At 41.8% G+C, this 18,781-nt stretch overlaps 1 protein-coding gene across 2 annotated transcripts; it reads right to left on the reverse strand.

Annotated features, from left to right (window-relative positions):
• Positions 1-3,074: 3,074 nt before the first annotated feature.
• LYVE1 (lymphatic vessel endothelial hyaluronan receptor 1) lies at positions 3,075-16,788 on the reverse strand. 2 transcript variants are annotated; one of them, XM_068556339.1, is made up of 7 exons: positions 16,772-16,788; positions 16,318-16,489; positions 12,351-12,522; positions 12,102-12,241; positions 5,440-5,745; positions 4,698-4,776; positions 3,075-4,157 (listed from the first exon to the last, which is right to left on the reverse strand). In XM_068556339.1, the coding sequence occupies exons 2-7, from the start codon at positions 16,400-16,402 to the stop codon at positions 3,971-3,973; spliced, it is 969 nt and encodes a 322-aa protein (XP_068412440.1). In that variant the 5' UTR covers positions 16,403-16,489; positions 16,772-16,788; the 3' UTR covers positions 3,075-3,970. The 2 variants fall into 2 exon arrangements, with proteins under 2 accessions (XP_068412440.1, XP_068412439.1); XM_068556338.1 differs by lacking the exon at positions 16,772-16,788 and having other exon boundaries at positions 16,318-16,548.
• Positions 16,789-18,781: the final 1,993 nt, after the last annotated feature.

Below are 18,781 nucleotides of genomic sequence, written 5' to 3' on the forward strand. Positions count from 1 at the left end.
ATGGAGATTAATAAATCAATATCTTGTGCAAGAGAATGCCAAATAACTTATGTAGACATTCCACTTTCAAGGAGGCAGAACGTAACTCCCCTACTTAAGTATGGGCTATGCATTGTGACTTCTTTCCAAAGAGTACAGTGTGGAAAGAGGGAAAAAAGAGTGCTCCCAGCTGACTTCAGTATTATTAAAATGCTCTGAGCTCAAACCTGACCTTGCATGTAGACTATTATAGGGTAAACAACAAAATTTTATTTATATTTAACTAGGAGATTGAACTGACAAATAATTGCTTTTCTTCCTGTTTGGAGACTTAAATGTTTTCTTTTTTAGTGTGTGAGTGACCCTCCTGTTCCTTAGGAAGAATTTATTTACTTGCATATTATTATTATTGTCTTTAGAAACCTGTTCTTCCCCAGAGCAACTGATTTTGCTTTGGACACTAGCTAAAGGTCTAGAGAAGGGCAATAAAATGTAAAATTCTTTGGCTTGAAAGTCAATATGATTCAATTCTGTTCGAGCCAATGGACATTTAGAAACTCCCACTATATGCAAGCATGTGCTGGGTCTCAAGCCATCTGCTTTAATCCTGCTTTCTACCCTTGGAAATCAGCTTGTCTTTACTGGACCTGCATTGGCATGCTAATATCTGACAGTTGGCCTGGACTTTATAAAAAGCATGCAATTTTACAAGGGACTCCTTCCCAACACAGAGTACCTTTGTCCAAAGGAGTGGATCTGTAATGTTTGAGCCAGAGAGACAGGCATAGAGAAGAGTAATTTCTGGGCAGGGAAATCCTTTGCACCACCTGCAAATATAATCACATGGCTGTCTACCTGCCTTGTTTGAAGACTGGCTTTGGTAGGCTGCACTGTAGGTCTGACCTGGGATGGCCCCCCATATTCTTCCAATTTCTCTTTGTTCAATGGAGAGTAAAGAGAATCTGACTAGGAAGAAGGAAACTTCTAGAACAGGCTCTACTTCTAGCTGTCTGTGACACTGGGCTCCATTTTTTTTAGCTAAGAAAAGAGAGTTTAGAGGAGCTTATCTTGGGTCCTTCTGAGCCTTACATTTTCTGATCATATGAGCTGGATCAGGTAAGTCTTTGCTGAGGTTGGTGTCTGCCTCAGGGAGGGAGTAGTTCTCAAAGTTTTTTAGTGGTTCTCTTTTTCCCTTGTTATTGCAATGGATTTGAAGAAAAATTCCCTGAAGTTGGGACAAGAGTCCTGAGTTGTCTTTCTTATTTTGCCTCTGTGGTTTTTGGCAAGTGACTGATTTCAAGCTTGCATATTGGAATGGTTTACATCCCTACATTGTCATTTGCAAGGAAAGCCTGGTGTTGTAGGGAAAGGAGTGTGGGCTCTGCGGTCATTCTGACCTGGGATTGAATCCTACCTTTATCACTTAACTAGACATGTGGCCTCAGAAAAGTGACTTAACTCCTCTAAAAATCCAACTTTCTAATTAATAAAAAATGACAGTAATAATCCTTCTCAAGGAAGATGTGGCAGTTAAACAGAACAACATGTGAAAATGACTGTCACTTAGTAGGTGCTCAATAAGTGATAGTTTCCTCCCTCCCTCCCCCCCTTCCTTCCTTCCTTCCTTTCTTATTTCCTTTTTTCCATAATGATGGAAGTTTTACATTTTTATCAGTATTTTTGCAATTGACATTTGGTCTATCTAGAGATTATATGTGGCTAGGTAGGGTTTTTCTCTTTCCTCCTTTCTCCTCCTGAGTAGGGTATATTCTTGTCTAAATTAACAGAAGTTGATAGTATCCTAATATACGGTAGATGCTCACGGATGGGAGACCTAGTGTGGAAGATCTGATTATTTTCCAGTTAGCAAACACAGAAGACCACCATTTAGGCTCTTTCCCTTTCTTTCTTCTTCACTCCCTGAGAACTGGTTGAGGCTGATAAAGCTTAAGGACTGACAAATCAGAGTTTTAAACTCATAGACCTCAGAGCCAGGTAGGTTGTAAATGAGTGAAATGGGCTTGGTGTGGAAAAAAAAGGCAATAGTACTATAAAATCCATAGGAAATGACACCTTTACTTTGGTGTGAGGTTGCAATAGAGAGTGGTGAGGACTGTGGTGAGGTGGAGAAAGCATCTCCCATTTAAAGGGGCAGCCACTGCTCAGTATTAGTAATTATGGCTATGAGGGAATATGGGTTCTTTAGTTCCAGATCTTGCCAGTTTTCAAGGGAACAGAAATACAAATACGTGAAATCTCTTGATGTTTAATTCTTGGCAATTAAACCAAATTTTAATATTTGTGGGACAACCATAAAAGACTATGCCAACAGGTTATGGCCTCTGAGCTGAAAGGATCATGGAATTGTGGGGTTACTGGTGAGGGGAAGAAGATATTAGCAGTCTCAGAGAGAAAGACTAGAGAGAGGGGGAGAGAAAGTTAGAGAAACAGAACAAAGGAGCTATCTGAATCTCCAGCTTCCTGTGAACTCTGGAACAGATTGGAATGTAGGACCTGAATCCAAAGTAAAGGACGAATTTATGTGTGTATACTTGACCTACTTAAAATAAGACCATCTGAAGCAAGATGATATATGTACTATTGGGTTTACAAATGTATTTCAGCTACCAAAATTGTCTCTCTTACTTTTGCAAACAACAGATTACTTCAGTTTTGCATGAAAGGTATAATGCATCTATGTAAATAAGAGAGCAAAGAAATTTTCTAAATGCTTTTATTTTTTCAGCACAAATATTTCTGCACCTCTCAGACTCCTTTTGCTGGAAAAAGGAAAGCTAGTGATACATTTGGTAATGACATCTAAAAAATGTACTTTGGTGTATAGAGGTAATGATGTACTTTTTAGGTATGTTAATAATAAATTAAGGCTATAATTGTTGCCATATTCATGAGAAAATAATGAGTAGATTAGTCTCAGCAAAAAAAAAAAAAATTGGTTTTGGAAGTGGATAAGCTGGGGATATCAACACTGAAAAAAATTAGCTTCATACATTCTACTATATGCGATTTTTTATTAATAATATTCAATTATAGAATGTAATAACTTGCACAGCACCTGACATATAGTAGGCATTCAGCAAATGTTTATTAAATTTTACTGCTTTTTAACACAGTAATTTTATTCAGTAATAATTTCTATAACTTGGATAAAAATAGAAATTTTTAAGAGATTTTTTTGGGGGGGGAGAAAAGAATATACTTTCTTTTCCCTAGAAAGTATATTCTTCTAGAGAAAATAGCAGCAGCAGGAGAGAGAAAAGTAAGTATGTATAAGTTCTAAAAAGTGATTCCAACTAGAATTATTCAGAGATGAACACTTTGACCATGTCTGTATTTACAGTCCCTACTGACAAATGCTGTCAATATCCTCAGCCTTATTCTTTTTCTCTATTCTGGTCTTACAGAGATTAGGTCTCAAGTCACGGGAATCTCCATGTCCTTAAGTTGCTAAACTTTTCCTTCCTTCTTTTGCTCTTGCCTGGCTCAGAAGGACATGCCAGATGGTATAAGTGTTTCCTTTCCAGAGCTGAAGACAGGATCTGGGCTGTAGAGTCAATCAACAGACAAAGCCTTGATCTCAATGGTTTCTTGGCTCTCAGCTCACCTATTCTCAGGCAGCCTAAAGGCCTCTTGACAAACATGTTCTGATTAGCTGTTTGAGGTCCAGGTGCTTTGCACAAGCTCCTTTCTCCCACTGGGATATTATTAGGACATAACCAGGCTAGAAAGGTTGTGGGAAGCTTTGGAGGTAGGAGGGTAGGATCCAGAAAGGATTGCAATAAGGAAAAGGGAATTCCCTTTGGTGAACTCCAGAGTCCAAAGGTAGCCCTGAGCTGACTCTAGTTAGGAACCAAGGGTAGACTTGCTTGTTTGGTTCTTTGGCCCTTTTAGGCTCCCCATCTGGGACCAGGATGTGTATCAGGAAGGAAAACAACCTCAGGTGTGTCCTCTTATTTCTTTCAGCTTCCATCTAAACTTCAGCTTCCAGGCATCGCACTGTGGTTTTGGGTTGACTCTTGGGCTCCTCGGGTTTTTTATCCGTATTCTTTGATTCCTCATTAGGGTTGCTATCGTCGGCCTTCTCCTCCTTCACTACTTTAGTTTCTATCATTTCCTTCTGCTGGTTCTTGTTTGTAAAAGGGAAGGCCTTCACATACCTGTAGGCATAAACACAAAATTAAAGTGAGAGACTTCTATGTAACACATAGAACAACAGATAATGTTTTGTGACGGCCCATATTGGCATAGTACACTGGGTACTTTTATTTCAGAGAGATGCTAACACATGCACCCTCAAATACTTCAACCCATCCCCACCTGGATGGTTTCATTTAGATGGGACAGTAAGTTTACAGGCAAAACTTTAGGCTGGCTTAACACCCTCTCATCAAAATCAAAGAATTGAAAATCAAATAAAGCATATCCATTTTTCCCTAGATGTCAATCTTTTCTTTTTATTTCTTGATATTCAAAGGGACAGCCATTGACCTATATCTAAAGGCCGGATAACATACAAGGGCTGAAATAATAGGAAAGGTTGTGTGGTAGGGAGGACAGGTGCGGTGAGGGAGAACATTTACAGTATAAGAGGATTGCCATCTCCATTTGGACGAAGGAAATGTCGATAAAACCTTGGATAAACCCAAGATGTGGATGTGACAAAGATGACGAGACTAACCATGCGCCAACAACCCCACCTTTTGACGTAGCAAACGGCGAGGCCAGCTGCAGCAGCAAAGAAGAGGAGCGCAAGCACCAGCAGGGTCGTGGGAACACCTGGGGGAGACAGAGACCGCGCCTTGTTCCTCCATGTAGACATGACTGTGCACCGCTCTTCTAACGACCCATCCTTACACGTGATGGAGACCTCAGACAGAGCAGAAGAGCTTCTCTGTGACCACACAGGGGCCACTTAGGGCGTTGGGCCCACATGAGCTTCTTTGCTTCCTGCCTATAGAATCCTTGGCCTTGCCTCACGCTCTCTCTACTCTATAAGTTGCAATATGGCAGAGTCCATTTCCTCTCTGTGGCCTTGAGATGACAAGTTTGGAGCAAATCAAGTGTAAGACCCTTTAAATAGGAAAACCAACTTGCTAATCATAGGCATTTAAGGTGTGTATATGTACTTTAAAAACTTCTGCATATGAATAGATAGTAGTTTATTCTGAAAGGTCTTTGCGTTTTAAAAGTGAACCTATTTTAGACTCATGATTTTTAGTTTAATCATTAAGGTTCTTTAGAGACCTCAAGTTCTAGGACTTTATGAAATTTGAATTTGCATTAAGCTTTTATTTGTATTTGTCAGGTCCTGAGTGCCCAATCTGGATACAGGCTAGTTTCTATGTATTGTCTGCTACACACACACACACACACACACACTCTCTCTCTCTCTCTCTCTCTCTCAAACACACACACATAATGCAGACAGAAAGTTTTTACCTCCAAACCCAACAGGTTCATTCTTGAATGCCGTTTTATTTTCAATATACGATTCAGTTTCTGTAGATATGGTGCTCGTTTCCATAAAAGCTTCCGTTATGCAAATTAATTTTCTTTTCCGTGGAATAGAAGTGGAAGCCAGAGCAGGAGCCACAGTGGGTGTAGTAGAGTCAGGTCCCTCAGTAGACAACGCTGAGTGTGTACTCTCACTGGCAATCATTTCTGTTGTGTATGTTGCAGTTTCCGTGTCGAATATGGGATCATCGGTGGTGATAATTTCTGGAAAGCATGAGTTAACCCAGGTATCTGTCCGGGGAGGGAAAAGTGAAATAAGAAGGAAGAATTGCAATAGCCTCCTAATGGGTCTGCCTGTCTCTAGTCTTACTCTCCTCCAATCCCTTTATACAGCAGCTGGAATGGTCTTACAAAAATGTAAATATAATCATATCACTTCTTCCTTTAGAATCCTTCCCTGACTGCCTGTACTGCACAGCCGATAAGGCCTTCCATGATCTGGTCCCTGCTGACATGGCCAGCCTCACCTGATCGGTCTTTCTCTCGTTCCCCCTGCCATGCTAGAATTCCTTCAGCTCTTTGATATGCTTTCTCTAACATCCAAACCTTTGACCTGGATGCTTTCTTCACCTGTAAGACTCTTTGCCCCTCTTTATTTAGCTCTTCCTTGTCCCTCAGGTCTCAGACTGAATATCTCTTTCTTAGGCAGACTTGAAGACCAGATTGGATCCCTAGACATACATTCTTGTACCTCCTTGTACTTCCCTTGTCATGATTCTCGCTACACTGCTCCCCACTGGACTGTGAGCTCCCTGGAAGTAGGATTCCTGTCTGTCTTGGTCATCATGGTATGTGCAATGTGGCTGGCACATAATACATGCTCAATATTTGATGTCTAAAGGAAGGAAGGAGGGGACTTTCCTGGTGGCACAGTGGTTGGGAATCCACCTGCCAATGCAGGGGACACGGGTTCCATCCCCGGTCCGGGAAGATCCCACACGCCATGGAGCAACTAAGCCCGTGCGCCACAACTACTGAGCCTGTGCTATAGAGCCCGTGAGCCACAACTGCTGAGCCCGTGTGCCACAACTACTGAAGCCGGCGTGCCTGGAGTCTGTGCTCCGCAATAAGAGAAGCCACTGCAATGAGAAACCCGTTCATGGCAATGAGGAGTGGCCCCCGCTTGCCGCATCTAGGGAAAGCCAGTGCACAGCAACGAAGACCCGAAGCAGCCAAATATAAATAAATAAAATAAATAAATTTATAAAAAAAAAAAAGAAAAAAATAAACGAAGGAAGGAAAAGTGAAATGAAGAAAGGAGTAGATGGGGAGACCAAATATACACACATGACACCACTTGAGGACAAAGATCTACTAAAACCAGATTTCTCTGTGCTCATCAAAAAAAAAATTTTTTTTTAAAGGAGGTGGGAGACAGGGGAGGGATGTAGGTTTGCTCTCCAATCTGTTGAATGTGGTAGAGAGGAAACTAGTATTTGTTGAACATCTTGCTCTGAGCCAACCATGGCACTTCATTAAACAATTTTATGAAACTCTCATTTATACAGGAAGAAACTGAAATTCAGAGAAATTGAATAACTTGCCTAAAATCACGTAGCCAGTAAATGGCAGAGCCATGCAATATATTACAATATGCATTTGCATCTCTTTTAAATCTCTAGTTATTTGTGATGGGGGTAGCAGCAGCTGGAATGTTAGCCATGAAGAAAAAGTTATTCTATTATTTTTGAAAATTAAGTAAAAGTTACCAACCAAGGTCATGGTAAACATGATAAAACATTTTGACCCCACATGCATTCAGTCAATATTTTACACTATTCATTTCATTTTGAAAAGACCTCTATTCAAATAGGCATCATCCTTGACCTCTGCCCTGGACTTTGGAAGGCAGCTATGCTCACCACTATACCACAAATGCCGCCCTGGATTCTTACCTACATTTCCCGTTCTAAAGCATGTGCTATATACTTCCTTCAAAAAAATGAACATTTTTTAATATCAGGGGCAAAGTATACTGAACACGATATACTGCGCTGGGAACTGAGAATACAGAGACAAATAAGGGATGATTCCTGTTTCCAAGAGGACAGAAGTATTTTGATGAGGCTAGGGGGCGATAACTGGGGATTCACAGAGCAGACGGCATGAGCAGGATGTGGAGGGTTAATGCGCTCATTCAACAAATATTTATTGAGCTCCAACTCTGTGCCAGGTGCTGTGCTAGATGCTAGGGATGTGATGCAAATAAGACCAAGTCCTTGCTCATAAGGGTTTATATGTTATTGGAAAGAAGGATAGAGATAATAAAATAAAAAAAAATAAGCCAGAAATTTCAGAGGATGATAAATGTTAAGAAGATAATTAAACAGGATAAGGATCAAACTGGAAGGGGCAGGAATGGGGACAGATACTTTGGATAAGGTGGTAAGAGTAAGTCTCTTTGGGGAGGTGATACTTAAGCTGAAACCTGAATGATGAAAAGTCAAGTCATTGAAGATCTAGGGCAAAAGCATTCCAAGTAAAGAGAACAGGAAGTTCAAGAGCCTGAAGTTGAATAATCTCAGCATGTTTGATGACTAGAAGGCTGGTACGGCTGGAATAGAGCTCCAGGTCATCTAGTATGGAAGAGGGAATAGGATACCCCAGTCAATAAGAACAGCGTGACCCAAGAATCCAGAAGTTTGAAAGTGTAGGTATGTCAGAAAATGACAAGGAGCACAATGTGGCTGGCGTGTAGGGTGTGTGTATGACGGGGAGCATGAAAAACTGCAAGTAGGAGATGAGACTGGGAAGATAGGTTGGAGCCAGTATATCAAGAGTCATAATTGCCATGGTAAAGAATTTGGAATTTATTCTGTAGGAGAAGGAATTTTCAACTGGGGGCAGCAAACCTTCCAACTGATATACAGAAGTTCTCATATGTGCCCAGTTTTACGTGCAAAAGTCTTCAGAGTTCACATCAGATTCTCTCATAGGAAGCCACCCAAGGCTGTGGAGAAGAGGAGGGACGTAATCATCAGAGGAGGTGTGTGGAGGATGAAATAGAGATGGGAGAAAGGGCAACCAGGAGCCAAGAAGGAGATTATTGCAATTGCACAAAAATAGGAGAACATGAAAGTATCTGGAATTCTAAAACTTATATCTTAGAGATCTTCTAGAGAAAAGTGGTTCTCAACTCTGGCTGCGGGTTAGAATCATCTGGGGAACTTTTAAAAAATACTCATGCGAAGGACCCACCCTGGGCCTGGTATATTACTGACGTGTGGTCATCACCAGGGAAGGTGACGTGGAAGTGGCAGGGCTCAAGGTTTAAATCCTGGCTCTGTCCCTTATTGACTGTTGCCACAGCAAATCACACTCTAAGCATCAGCTACTTCTCCTGGAAAGTAGAAGTGGTACACTTGTATCATTTCACTGAGGATCAGTGAGACAGTAAATGTGTAGGGCTTAGCAGAATCTGTGGCATAATCTATCTGTAAGAATTAGTTTCCTTTGCCTCTCTGTTCATTAAGTGTAGCCAGGAAGGCCACCACGTGAGGGAGCAACAGCAATCTGATCCTGTGGTCCCTTACTGGTCGGGGGCACAATGTGTCTCACCTGGAAGTGTTAGGACCTGGCTCTCCTTCCCTCCAAACTACAAATATAATTTCTCTAGGATGTGCCAAATGCTTTGATGGATATTAAACACAGTGTGGTTGGTGTCCAAGAGGAAAGATAGGAGGCAGGGGTATAGAAAGGATGCCTGAAGAAGACGGTACTTGAGACTTGAATAAAGAATACAAGTTAGCCAGGTGATGAAGAGGACGGGCATTGTGGCAGAGGGAACAGCATGAAACAGGTGGTGCACGCCGAGCACAAGAAGCACTTTGGTCTGATTCCCAAAGCTCACAAAGACAGCAGTTAAGAAAGACAATTAGGATAAGGTTTGGGGTCAGGTTTAGGGTTACTGTGATCCTCAGAGCTCACAAGATAGCAATAAAAAAGAAAGTTACAAAAACAAAGAAGCATATGGTAAGTTTAGGTTAGTGTGAAGATGAGGGCTAGGGTAACTCTGTTCCTCACAAAGATGGCAAACAGAAGCAGGTGAACCTGATTTATTCCAAAATGATAACATAACCACACAGGGTAGCAAATTTTCTCAGGTCACTTTTGTACACAATTCTCTGACAGTACATCCTTAGAGGGATGTCTTCTGAGGATTAAAAGAAATGCAAAGGAATTGCAAATTCCATTCAGTAGGTTTATTATTCCTAATAATGCTGTTTTTATAATTTTGAAATTATTGTAGGATAAGAAAATATATTATTTATTGGGAACAAGAATTTTCCATATAAGAGAAAAAACATGCAAGTATAGAACAAAGTAAACAAAGAAAAAACTTGAATTGTTAAATTTGAGTTGGAAATATCAATGCAAATGCAATATATATATGTATATTTTTTCCTAGCTGCCCACTAAAAAGGACTGAGAAGCAATGAAAATGAGAGCAGTAATGGTAACAACTTGCATGCAGATCTTGGTTTCGAATCAACATTCTCTATTAAAAAGAACCAAGGCCCCTTGGAGAAATAAATGGCTGATTCCATGTGTGGGATAAAGAAAGTACAAAGTGAGCCTGGGACATGTTATCAAGCCAGAAAGCAATGACTTGCTCAAATACTAATGGGATGAAAACAAAAGTCAACTAGAAGGGGCTCCCACTCGCCAAATTTGGGACAATTTGAGCATCAAAAAGAATAATAATTGTAAAATTGATGATAACATATTGAACACAGAGTAAGTAAAATGCTACCATGTCCATAGTAGTATAAAGGGGAGGGAGGAGATATGTGTGTGTGTGTGTGTGTGTGTGTGTGTGTGTGTGTGTGTGTGTGTGTGAGAGAGAGAGAGAGAGACAGAGAGGGAGAAAGAGAGAGAGAGATTCTTCTTTATCAAAGAATGCCAGCTAACAAATGTAGAAGGAAGAATAGATTTAGAAAATTATCATTTTGCAGTCCTGCATATAATAATTGATTCCAGCTAGGATCATCAATGTCTGCTTGAACTATTAGGTAAAAGATGATTGGGGGGGTCAGACTATTAGCGTGGTGCCAAAATATCACACTATAGGTTACCTCCTCATTGCAAAGGGAAAACATACCTGAGTTCATTAGAGGTCTGGCAGTCACCGTCTTATTCAAATGATCAAAGTTAGCATGTAATAGTGGGACATACTTACATTAAGGGCCTTTTGTTGGGATATGATCTAAAGTACACAATATCATCTATCAAGTATTTTTGCCAAACCTAGTGAACATGAATCTAATCAAGCCTCTACACCTAACTTTAAGTATATAGGAAGCGCAGGGAATGGAAACACAAGTTAAATGAAACCACGAGGAAACATGTAAATTCAAGTCATCTCCCCTGACTCCTTTTCATTTAGTCCATAGGGCTGGGTGTCCTATCATTGCACTGACAGCTGGCAGGAAGGCCAGGAAGTTAAAAGCAGGCCATTTGACCGTCAGGGACTGGCCGTCAGATGAGCAAGCATGCAAACCACCAATTCCGCAGCCAAAAGTGATAGGCGGCAGAGGTGAGGGGAGGAGGATGGTGAAAAAAATATGGGAAGAAGCTTATGGTCCAGTCTTGACTCGGCCTCTAGCTGACTATAAGACTTTGAATAAGGCAAACCTCCATTCTGAGCTACAGTCGTTTCATCCATGAAGTGAGGGAAGTGGACAAAGTCTCTTTCACGGCCCTTCCTGGGCCAAGGCTCCCTGGTTCACAGAACCGCTTGGACCTTATGCTGCTTTTGGGCAACAGAACACTGCTGGTGCACTTTTATCTCTTGGATCTTAGAGAATGACCACTGAGCCATCTGACCTTTAGAAGGTCAGATTTATGAGTATGTGTGAAGAGTAATAAATCAGACAGAGGTTCTTATGATAAAGTGAGAACAAGTGTTTAGTCAAAGAAAAACTTTCTGAGAAGTTACTTAGGTAAAGCACTTGGGCTAAGGCCGCCAAGGTCTCCCAACAAGGTTAAAGGGATGACCGTGAGCAAATCAGTTCTATTTTCTAGCTTTAATTCCTTCCTTCATAAAATGAAAATTGGGTCTTGTTCTTAAAAACATCTAATGTAGCATCTGAATTTCCACTCCTGTAAAGGAATGTGGGATAAAGGAAAGAGTTAGATCTGTGTGTGAATCTTCATAGTAAGGAGACCTTAGATGAATGTACTTATGTCCTCTGAAGCTAAGCTTTTTCATCTGCAAAATATGGATGATAAAGCATACCTCCTATGGAGATTGTCAAGGTTCAGCGAGATAACTTAGTACCTTGCTTTGTCCATAGTGGATGTTTCCTTCCCTTCGTCCTGTTTATCTTGTAGGATGAAGGCGGGGTGGGTAATGGAGCCTCCAGGGATGCCCTCTCCCTATGTTGCCGATCTGTCATATTTTCTCTAACTTTTTGCTCTGAGAGGGACACCTCTACCCTGGTCAAAGAGGCAGTCTTGGGAGGATTCAGTGGCCATCACCATGATTGCTTCTGCTGCTGCTGAGGGTTACTCTTCTCAGAATGGTTATAGAGCTATTGAAATCCAGACAAAACATGACACATGGAGAGGCTGCAGATCTGACTCACCAGATGAGTTGTGACAATACGCCCTGTGCTGTTGGTTGAGTGAACTTCTCCAAATCAGGACGCCCACCCCATTCTTCCCACACTTGGGGTTCTGGATAATCCGAGGGATGACCACGAACTGATTTTTAACCCATCCATAGCTGTAACAGAATACACATGAACTGAGTGGATGCATTGATCTCTGTTGCTGAACAAGAACACAGGGCCAAAAGAGCTCCCACAGTGTTTGTGAATCCAGCTGTTTCTCACCTGCAAGTCTCAAAGCCAAATTTCCATGCTGCTTCAACCTGTTCCTTGCTGGCCAGAGTTAGTCCTACGAGCCTACAGGCCTCCTGGGCTTCTGTGAAATTCAGCTGCCGGTGTGTCCTTTTGTTCACAAGAGTGACCCCCATGATTCTGCATGGTCCTGAGATGGAAAGCTCTGCAAAGGAATCACATAGGCCCTCAGTGTGCTGCTGTCCTTGCCCCTAGCCCTCAGGCTCTCCTTCCTAGTAGAGCATCATTGTCTCAAAGCAGCAGCTGGGATTGAAGTTTAGAAATAATAGGACACAGACCAGACATTTTCCACAAGGACACCCTGCTGGGTTAGGTAGGTGCTTGCCCGGATCCAGGCTGTACCTCTCACCAGGTCCGAGTCCATCGTCCCTCACTGCACTCAGGTTCCTTGTTCATTACATGGAGGCTTTGGCTACCAGTTCCTGGGGTGCGGTCTAGGGGATGCAGCTTCTGCAAACATTTTTGGAGTCTATAAAATGAAGGGTCTGAGACTTTGAGAAAGATAGAATCCAGGGCTCTGGTTAACAGAATAGTGAACAAGACTCCAATGTCTGTTGGGGACAGCACTATTTCTGAGATGGGCTGAAAAATGTTGCACTTGGTATAATAGAAAGTGAACCTTCTCTGACCATTGGGGGGCAGGCTTACTCAGAAGTTCCTAGAGGAGTCAGATAGTAAAGCTTGCGTGGCAGAGAAACTAAATAAAGGAAGTAGACTTTTAAAGTCAGACCTGGATTTGAATCTAGTCTGTGTCGCTTGCTGGCTCTGTGAATTTAGGCTGGTTACTTCATCTCTTCGAGCCTCAGTTTCCATATTTAGAAAATTGAAAGAATAACAGTATCTATTGTATAGGGTGGTGAAAGTTAAATGAGTTAATTCAAATAAAAATGCGGGCTTCCCTGGTGGCGCAGTGGGCTTCCCTGGTAGCGCAGTGGTTGAGAGTCTGCCCGCCAATGCAGGGGACACCGGTTCGAGCCCTGGTCTGGGAAGATCCCACGTGCTGCGGAGCAACTAGGCCCGTGAGCCACAATTACTGGGCCTGCGCGTCTGGAGCCTGTGCTCCCCAACAAGAGAGGCCGTGATGGTGAGAGGCCCGCGCACCGCGATGAAGGGTGGCCCCCACACCGCGATGAAGAGTGGCCCCCGCTTGCCACAACTAGAGAAAGCCCTCGCACAGAAACGAAGACCCAACACAGCCATAAAAAAAAAAAAAAAAAAAATTGCTTAGCATAGTGCCGGCTACATAGTAGGCACTCAATAAATCATAACATAGTATCATTATGTTACCTTCAAAGCACTTTGGTTTTAGTCTGCTAATGACTGATCTCCCTAGGGAAGCTGAGGCAGTTGAACAGTTAAGATGTGAATAATATCTTACTCAAAATCTAACAAATCTGAGAGTTCTTTTGATCCCTTCTCTCTGGGTTCTGGGATTTATAGACCTGTACGAAATTGCAAAGTTGCATTGCATTTTGGTACTTTGTTCCAACTGGGCTTCATCCACAAAAGTCCATAAAAGGGCATTTCAATCTCCCAAGTAATTGCTTGAACACAGATCTGTGCACTGGATTCCTAGTCAAATGCTTTGACCACTGTCTAAGGTGGTATTTAAATTTAAAGGAAGTTTCTTCTTGCAAACATGGAAGGAGCATTTCTAAGTCCCCCATGTGACCTTGCTGTGGAGCAGGGGGCTGGGGGAAGGGAAATGAATATGATGTATGGTATTTGTGGATAGCCTTGTTTGCTTCCAGACCCTGCTCTCACCAAAAGAGAGACCAGAGAGCCAACACCCAATATGAGTGTTTGTGACAGAACAGCCTCTTATGACTGTGTGCACTAATACCTACACCAACACTGATATTAATACTAATGTCAATGTTAATTCCAACTTCTATCACCTGTAGATGCCACTCTGTGCCAAACCCTGTCTCTTTTGACAGAAAATTGAGGTTCAGGGAGATTAAGTAACTTTCCCGAGCCCAAGGATATACAGCAACTAAGTGGCAGTCTGGGGGCACAAACCCAATTATGATTGATACTAAAACCTCAGTTCTTAACTAGGACACTGTTCTGCTTCCCACTGTGCAATGGTGGGGGGTGGGGGAGATGAACACACACACAAACAAACATATACACACACACACCACTAGAGCTGAACTCTCGGAACACAGCATTTGTCCTGGAATTTGGCCCATTTCACTCATAAGCTTGCTTATGGCTGCTTCTTTGGGAATACCTGTAGAGAAGGTGTATTAATTACACTGTAATGTGGTCTTGATACTCTCATCATGCATCATTTTTACTCTAAATATTATTGTTATGAGTAATGATAGACCTATTCTTGGCAATAGACCTATTCTTGGCAATAGACCTAGCTTTGAATATTTCTTCTACTGTTAATTGGCTGTGGGACCTTGGGCAAGTTAGCATTCTCAGCTGTAAAAGGGGGATGGTTATATCTTCTTTACAGAATTTTTGTCAGAATTTTAAGATTATATAACTTGTACCTAGTGGAGCCTGGGTCCACAGTAGGCAGTCAACAAATATTCATAGATTTTATGCTTTCCTATTTAAGGACAAAAACAGGGAGCTGGAATCCAAGTGATATTCGAGTAACCCCTTCCTCAAGCTTTCTTAGGAAACAACAAGCATAGCAGAAACAGTGTATACCTAGGAATCAGAGCTGAATTCAAACCCAAGCTTTATTATTTACTGCCTTCATGACATTAGGCAAGTTGCTTGGCCTCACTGAGCCTGTTCCTTCATCTATATAGTGTCTTCTTAAGAAATATATATATATATTTCTTATATATATTTTATATACTATATATAGTACATAAAAATAGGCCCTCAAAAATACTAGGGCCCATCCTCATCCACTCACCTTCATCAACCACCTTTTCCCTAATTATGGCTCTGTATAACTTTCAGTTGTTTCCAAAATTTCAATTCCCTTAGGAAAATTTTGCCATTATTGAGGATGGTCCAAAGACTGTGCTGAGTCAATGTCAAAGAACAATTTCCATAATAGTTTGAGGATTAATGGCAGTATTTGGGGGAAAAGTGAATAGTCTCCCCAGGGAGATGTCAAAGAGGGCCAAACTTATCTGAAAGTAACAGTTCTGGTATTTGAAAAAAAAATCAACCATATTAACTCTAACCTCCCTCATAAAATGGAATATGACAATATCGGAATCAACTCTGGATGCCTGTTCCCGACATATTTTATACCTCAGGGCATCTTCCAACAGAGGAACACATAATTTTCCTTTTAAAGTGCTCATATTTTCATTTGCCCAGAGCGGCCATGAGTGATTTGTGGTTACAATTTTGTATTGCCTACAGTGCAGAATGAGGTTACCATTTAGGCAGCTCAAAAGCCCAGGAATCATTTCAAGTCATTCCTTTGGTAGGGAGCTGATGACTAATTTTCAAACCTACATTTTCACAGATTTTTTTCAGTTAATTTGCTATTTACTGCATATTAAAAACGTAAGCATTCCATGATAGTATAGTAAAACTAAAAATAATGATACTGACACTTCCAAAAATATAAAACAGGCCAATATTCTGTGAAAGTTAACCATTTTCCCCAGGCTAGGTGATTGCTTAAAATTTTTCACAATCATGCCTTTGCTTCTTCAATGAAACATTTTTTAAAACAAGTGATTTCTCCTCAATGTTTTGTTTCAAAATATTCTCATAAAAATATCCCATAACCAAAAATAAAAGTCAAGATGACATAAAGGTAAATGAGAATCATTTTGGTAAGGTTGACAACATGGTGAAAACATTTCTGGCAGAGCAGTACTACCAATGAGATCTTCTGTCAACACTGAGCGCCATCCCACCCCAGAAATTCAGTCAAGAACTTAGTAGTCTTAGGACAATTTGCAAGATCTTGCCTTGCCTCAGGTTGGCAATCTGGTAAGAAACCTACCTTCTGTGCGGAGAGAGCCTTGGACCAGGAGGCTTGTGGTCCAGATGGAGGCAAGAAGCAACACCAGGCTGAAGTACTTGGCCATTGTGCCAGCCCCTTCAGAGCAGAGGAGCACCTCGGATGGGCACCAGCAGTATCAGAGGCAGACGATCACCAGTCTGGATGGAGACTTCTGGAAGTAAGTAGGGGCCCACACGGCTCCACTTCATAACTGAGACATCCGGATTTCCCTGCTTTCAAGCTTCTGACTTGTCAAGGTCACTAGGGGAAATGAGTGACGTCCCTTGAATGCCCAGGCTGTACTTTGTGGATGGCTTTCTGGAAAATTTAGCTAATGCTGACTCAGAAAACACACAAACGAGGAAGGCAGATAGCACAGGGTGAACTGCTGAAGGTTTCCCCAATTCCCATATTCCCTGCCACCACCTACCTCCCCCGCCAGCTCGGTTCTTACCCGGTTCATTGTTGACTGTGGAGCCCGCTCATTTATATACTCTTAGGAATGCCTCTGTCTCTAAAGGAGACTGAGCATGGATTGTGCTGCTTTTCCTCCCACTATCAGTGGGTTTTTTTTTTCCCAACTGCATATCCTTGTGATCTGTGGGGGAATGAGGCTGAGGCTCATGAAAATGAATGATTATTTAAATACCAAGGACAGAGTCCTCATGCTTCCCTTCAGGATTTCTTTATATGTTTGCAATTTCTACCCCGCTACAGGTGATTCCTGCTTCAAAGAAACCAGACACATTAAAATTCATGCAAAACATGACTAGGGGGGCAATTTACAAAATCAGTCATTTAATACTTTACAATAGTGGTCACCACAGGGGTCCTTTATATAATAACTCTCTCTTTGATAACTTCTCATATTCTGGTAGGTGAAAATTCAATTTAGACTTCCTCTTTTTTGTTTGATGAATGTGAGATTTATCTGCACTGTGTACAAGCTGTCTGCACTCTCTGTTTCCCCTGCTAGAGTTTCAGTGGTTTATCTTCCATGGCAATTATGGAAATCTGGCTTGAGAGTAATGCCTTGGGCAAAGGGTTATTAGTTTTCTCCAAAAGGAATGTCATTTATAGGAATAGTGTATGGATAACTAGTTCTTTCCCGTACAAAAGTTATTGGTTATAAAGTTAGATGTTGGTGTGGAAGATACCAATAATGAAAGGAGAATCTGCTCTGCACAAACATAGAGAGCTTCTAAGGGACCAGGGGAATATCCCTGAAATAGCTGTAGTTTAGGGCTTCCCTGGTGGCGCAGTGGTTGAGAATCTGCCTGCCAATGCAGGGCACACGGGTTCGAACCCTGGTCTGGGAAGATCCCACATGCCACGGAGCAGCTAGGCCCGTGAGCCACAACTACTGAGCCTGCGCGTCTGGAGCCCGTGCTCTGCAACAAGAGAGGCCGCGATAGTGAGAGGCCCACGCACCGCGATGAAGAATGGCCCCCGCTTGCCGCAACTGGAGAAAGCCCTCGCACAGAAACGAAGACCCAACACAGCTAAAAATAAATAAATAAATTTATAAAAAAAAAACCAAATAGCTGTAGTTTAGACCTCATTACTTGGGTGAGCACAAGACCTAGGCTACAGGGACCTCAGAAATATACATGACTCCTCTATCACCATGGAGCCAGACAGACAGGAAAGCAGAAATTGTGTTCTCTTCATCATTATCCTTAAAGCTAGCATCACACCTGAAAGACAGTTAGCCTTCAAGCATTTGCTAAAGTATTACAAAAAGGAAGAAGGAAGGAAGACAGGAAGGGAAAAAAAGAACCAGAAAGGGTCTCCCTACTGAAAGTCAACCGCACCATGTAACATAACAGGAGTGATGTCTCACGTTCAAAAGTTCCAGGGATTGGGGTAGTGGGTACATCTTGAGGGGAGGCATTTTAGAAATTTTGCCAACCACAGTTACCTACCTTTGATTAGATCCCGATTCTGCTTTCTAGGAGAAACTCCCACGTCCCATGTCCACCTTCATTGGATAGAATCTTCCTTGGCCACATTTGTAGTGGGAATTAGGGAGTACGGGCTCCTTGGGGGTAGCACAGCTTGTACAATCTGCTTTCTGCTGATATAAGCTTAGGATCCCAGAAGTTGTTTTCTAACTTAACAGTCAAAGGAGTTTTTAGTCCTGGCTTGTATCTCTGTACAATAAATACAATTCCCTCACAAACTTAGGTTTCTGATCTATTTGCTTCCATTTGATTCCATGTGCAATGATCACACCCCAAATCCTTTGACAGTCACGATTCTCAAGATGTATTTCTTTTTCTCAGCCCTATGCTCCCCCCTCTCTAATTCAGTGGTGGCTACCCTGAGTTCATTAGAAACCACAGATGGAAGGGCCATATTCTTAACCTGGCCTTTACCACAGGGCTGCTCTGATCTGAATTCAGCTGAAAAGTTTTATTGCTTCTTTTTCACTCAAGCGCTTTTCAGTCTGTTTGGGGTTTAG

Source organism: Eschrichtius robustus, chromosome 11 (assembly GCF_028021215.1).
Source record: "Eschrichtius robustus isolate mEscRob2 chromosome 11, mEscRob2.pri, whole genome shotgun sequence".
NCBI lineage: Eukaryota > Metazoa > Chordata > Mammalia > Artiodactyla > Eschrichtiidae > Eschrichtius > Eschrichtius robustus.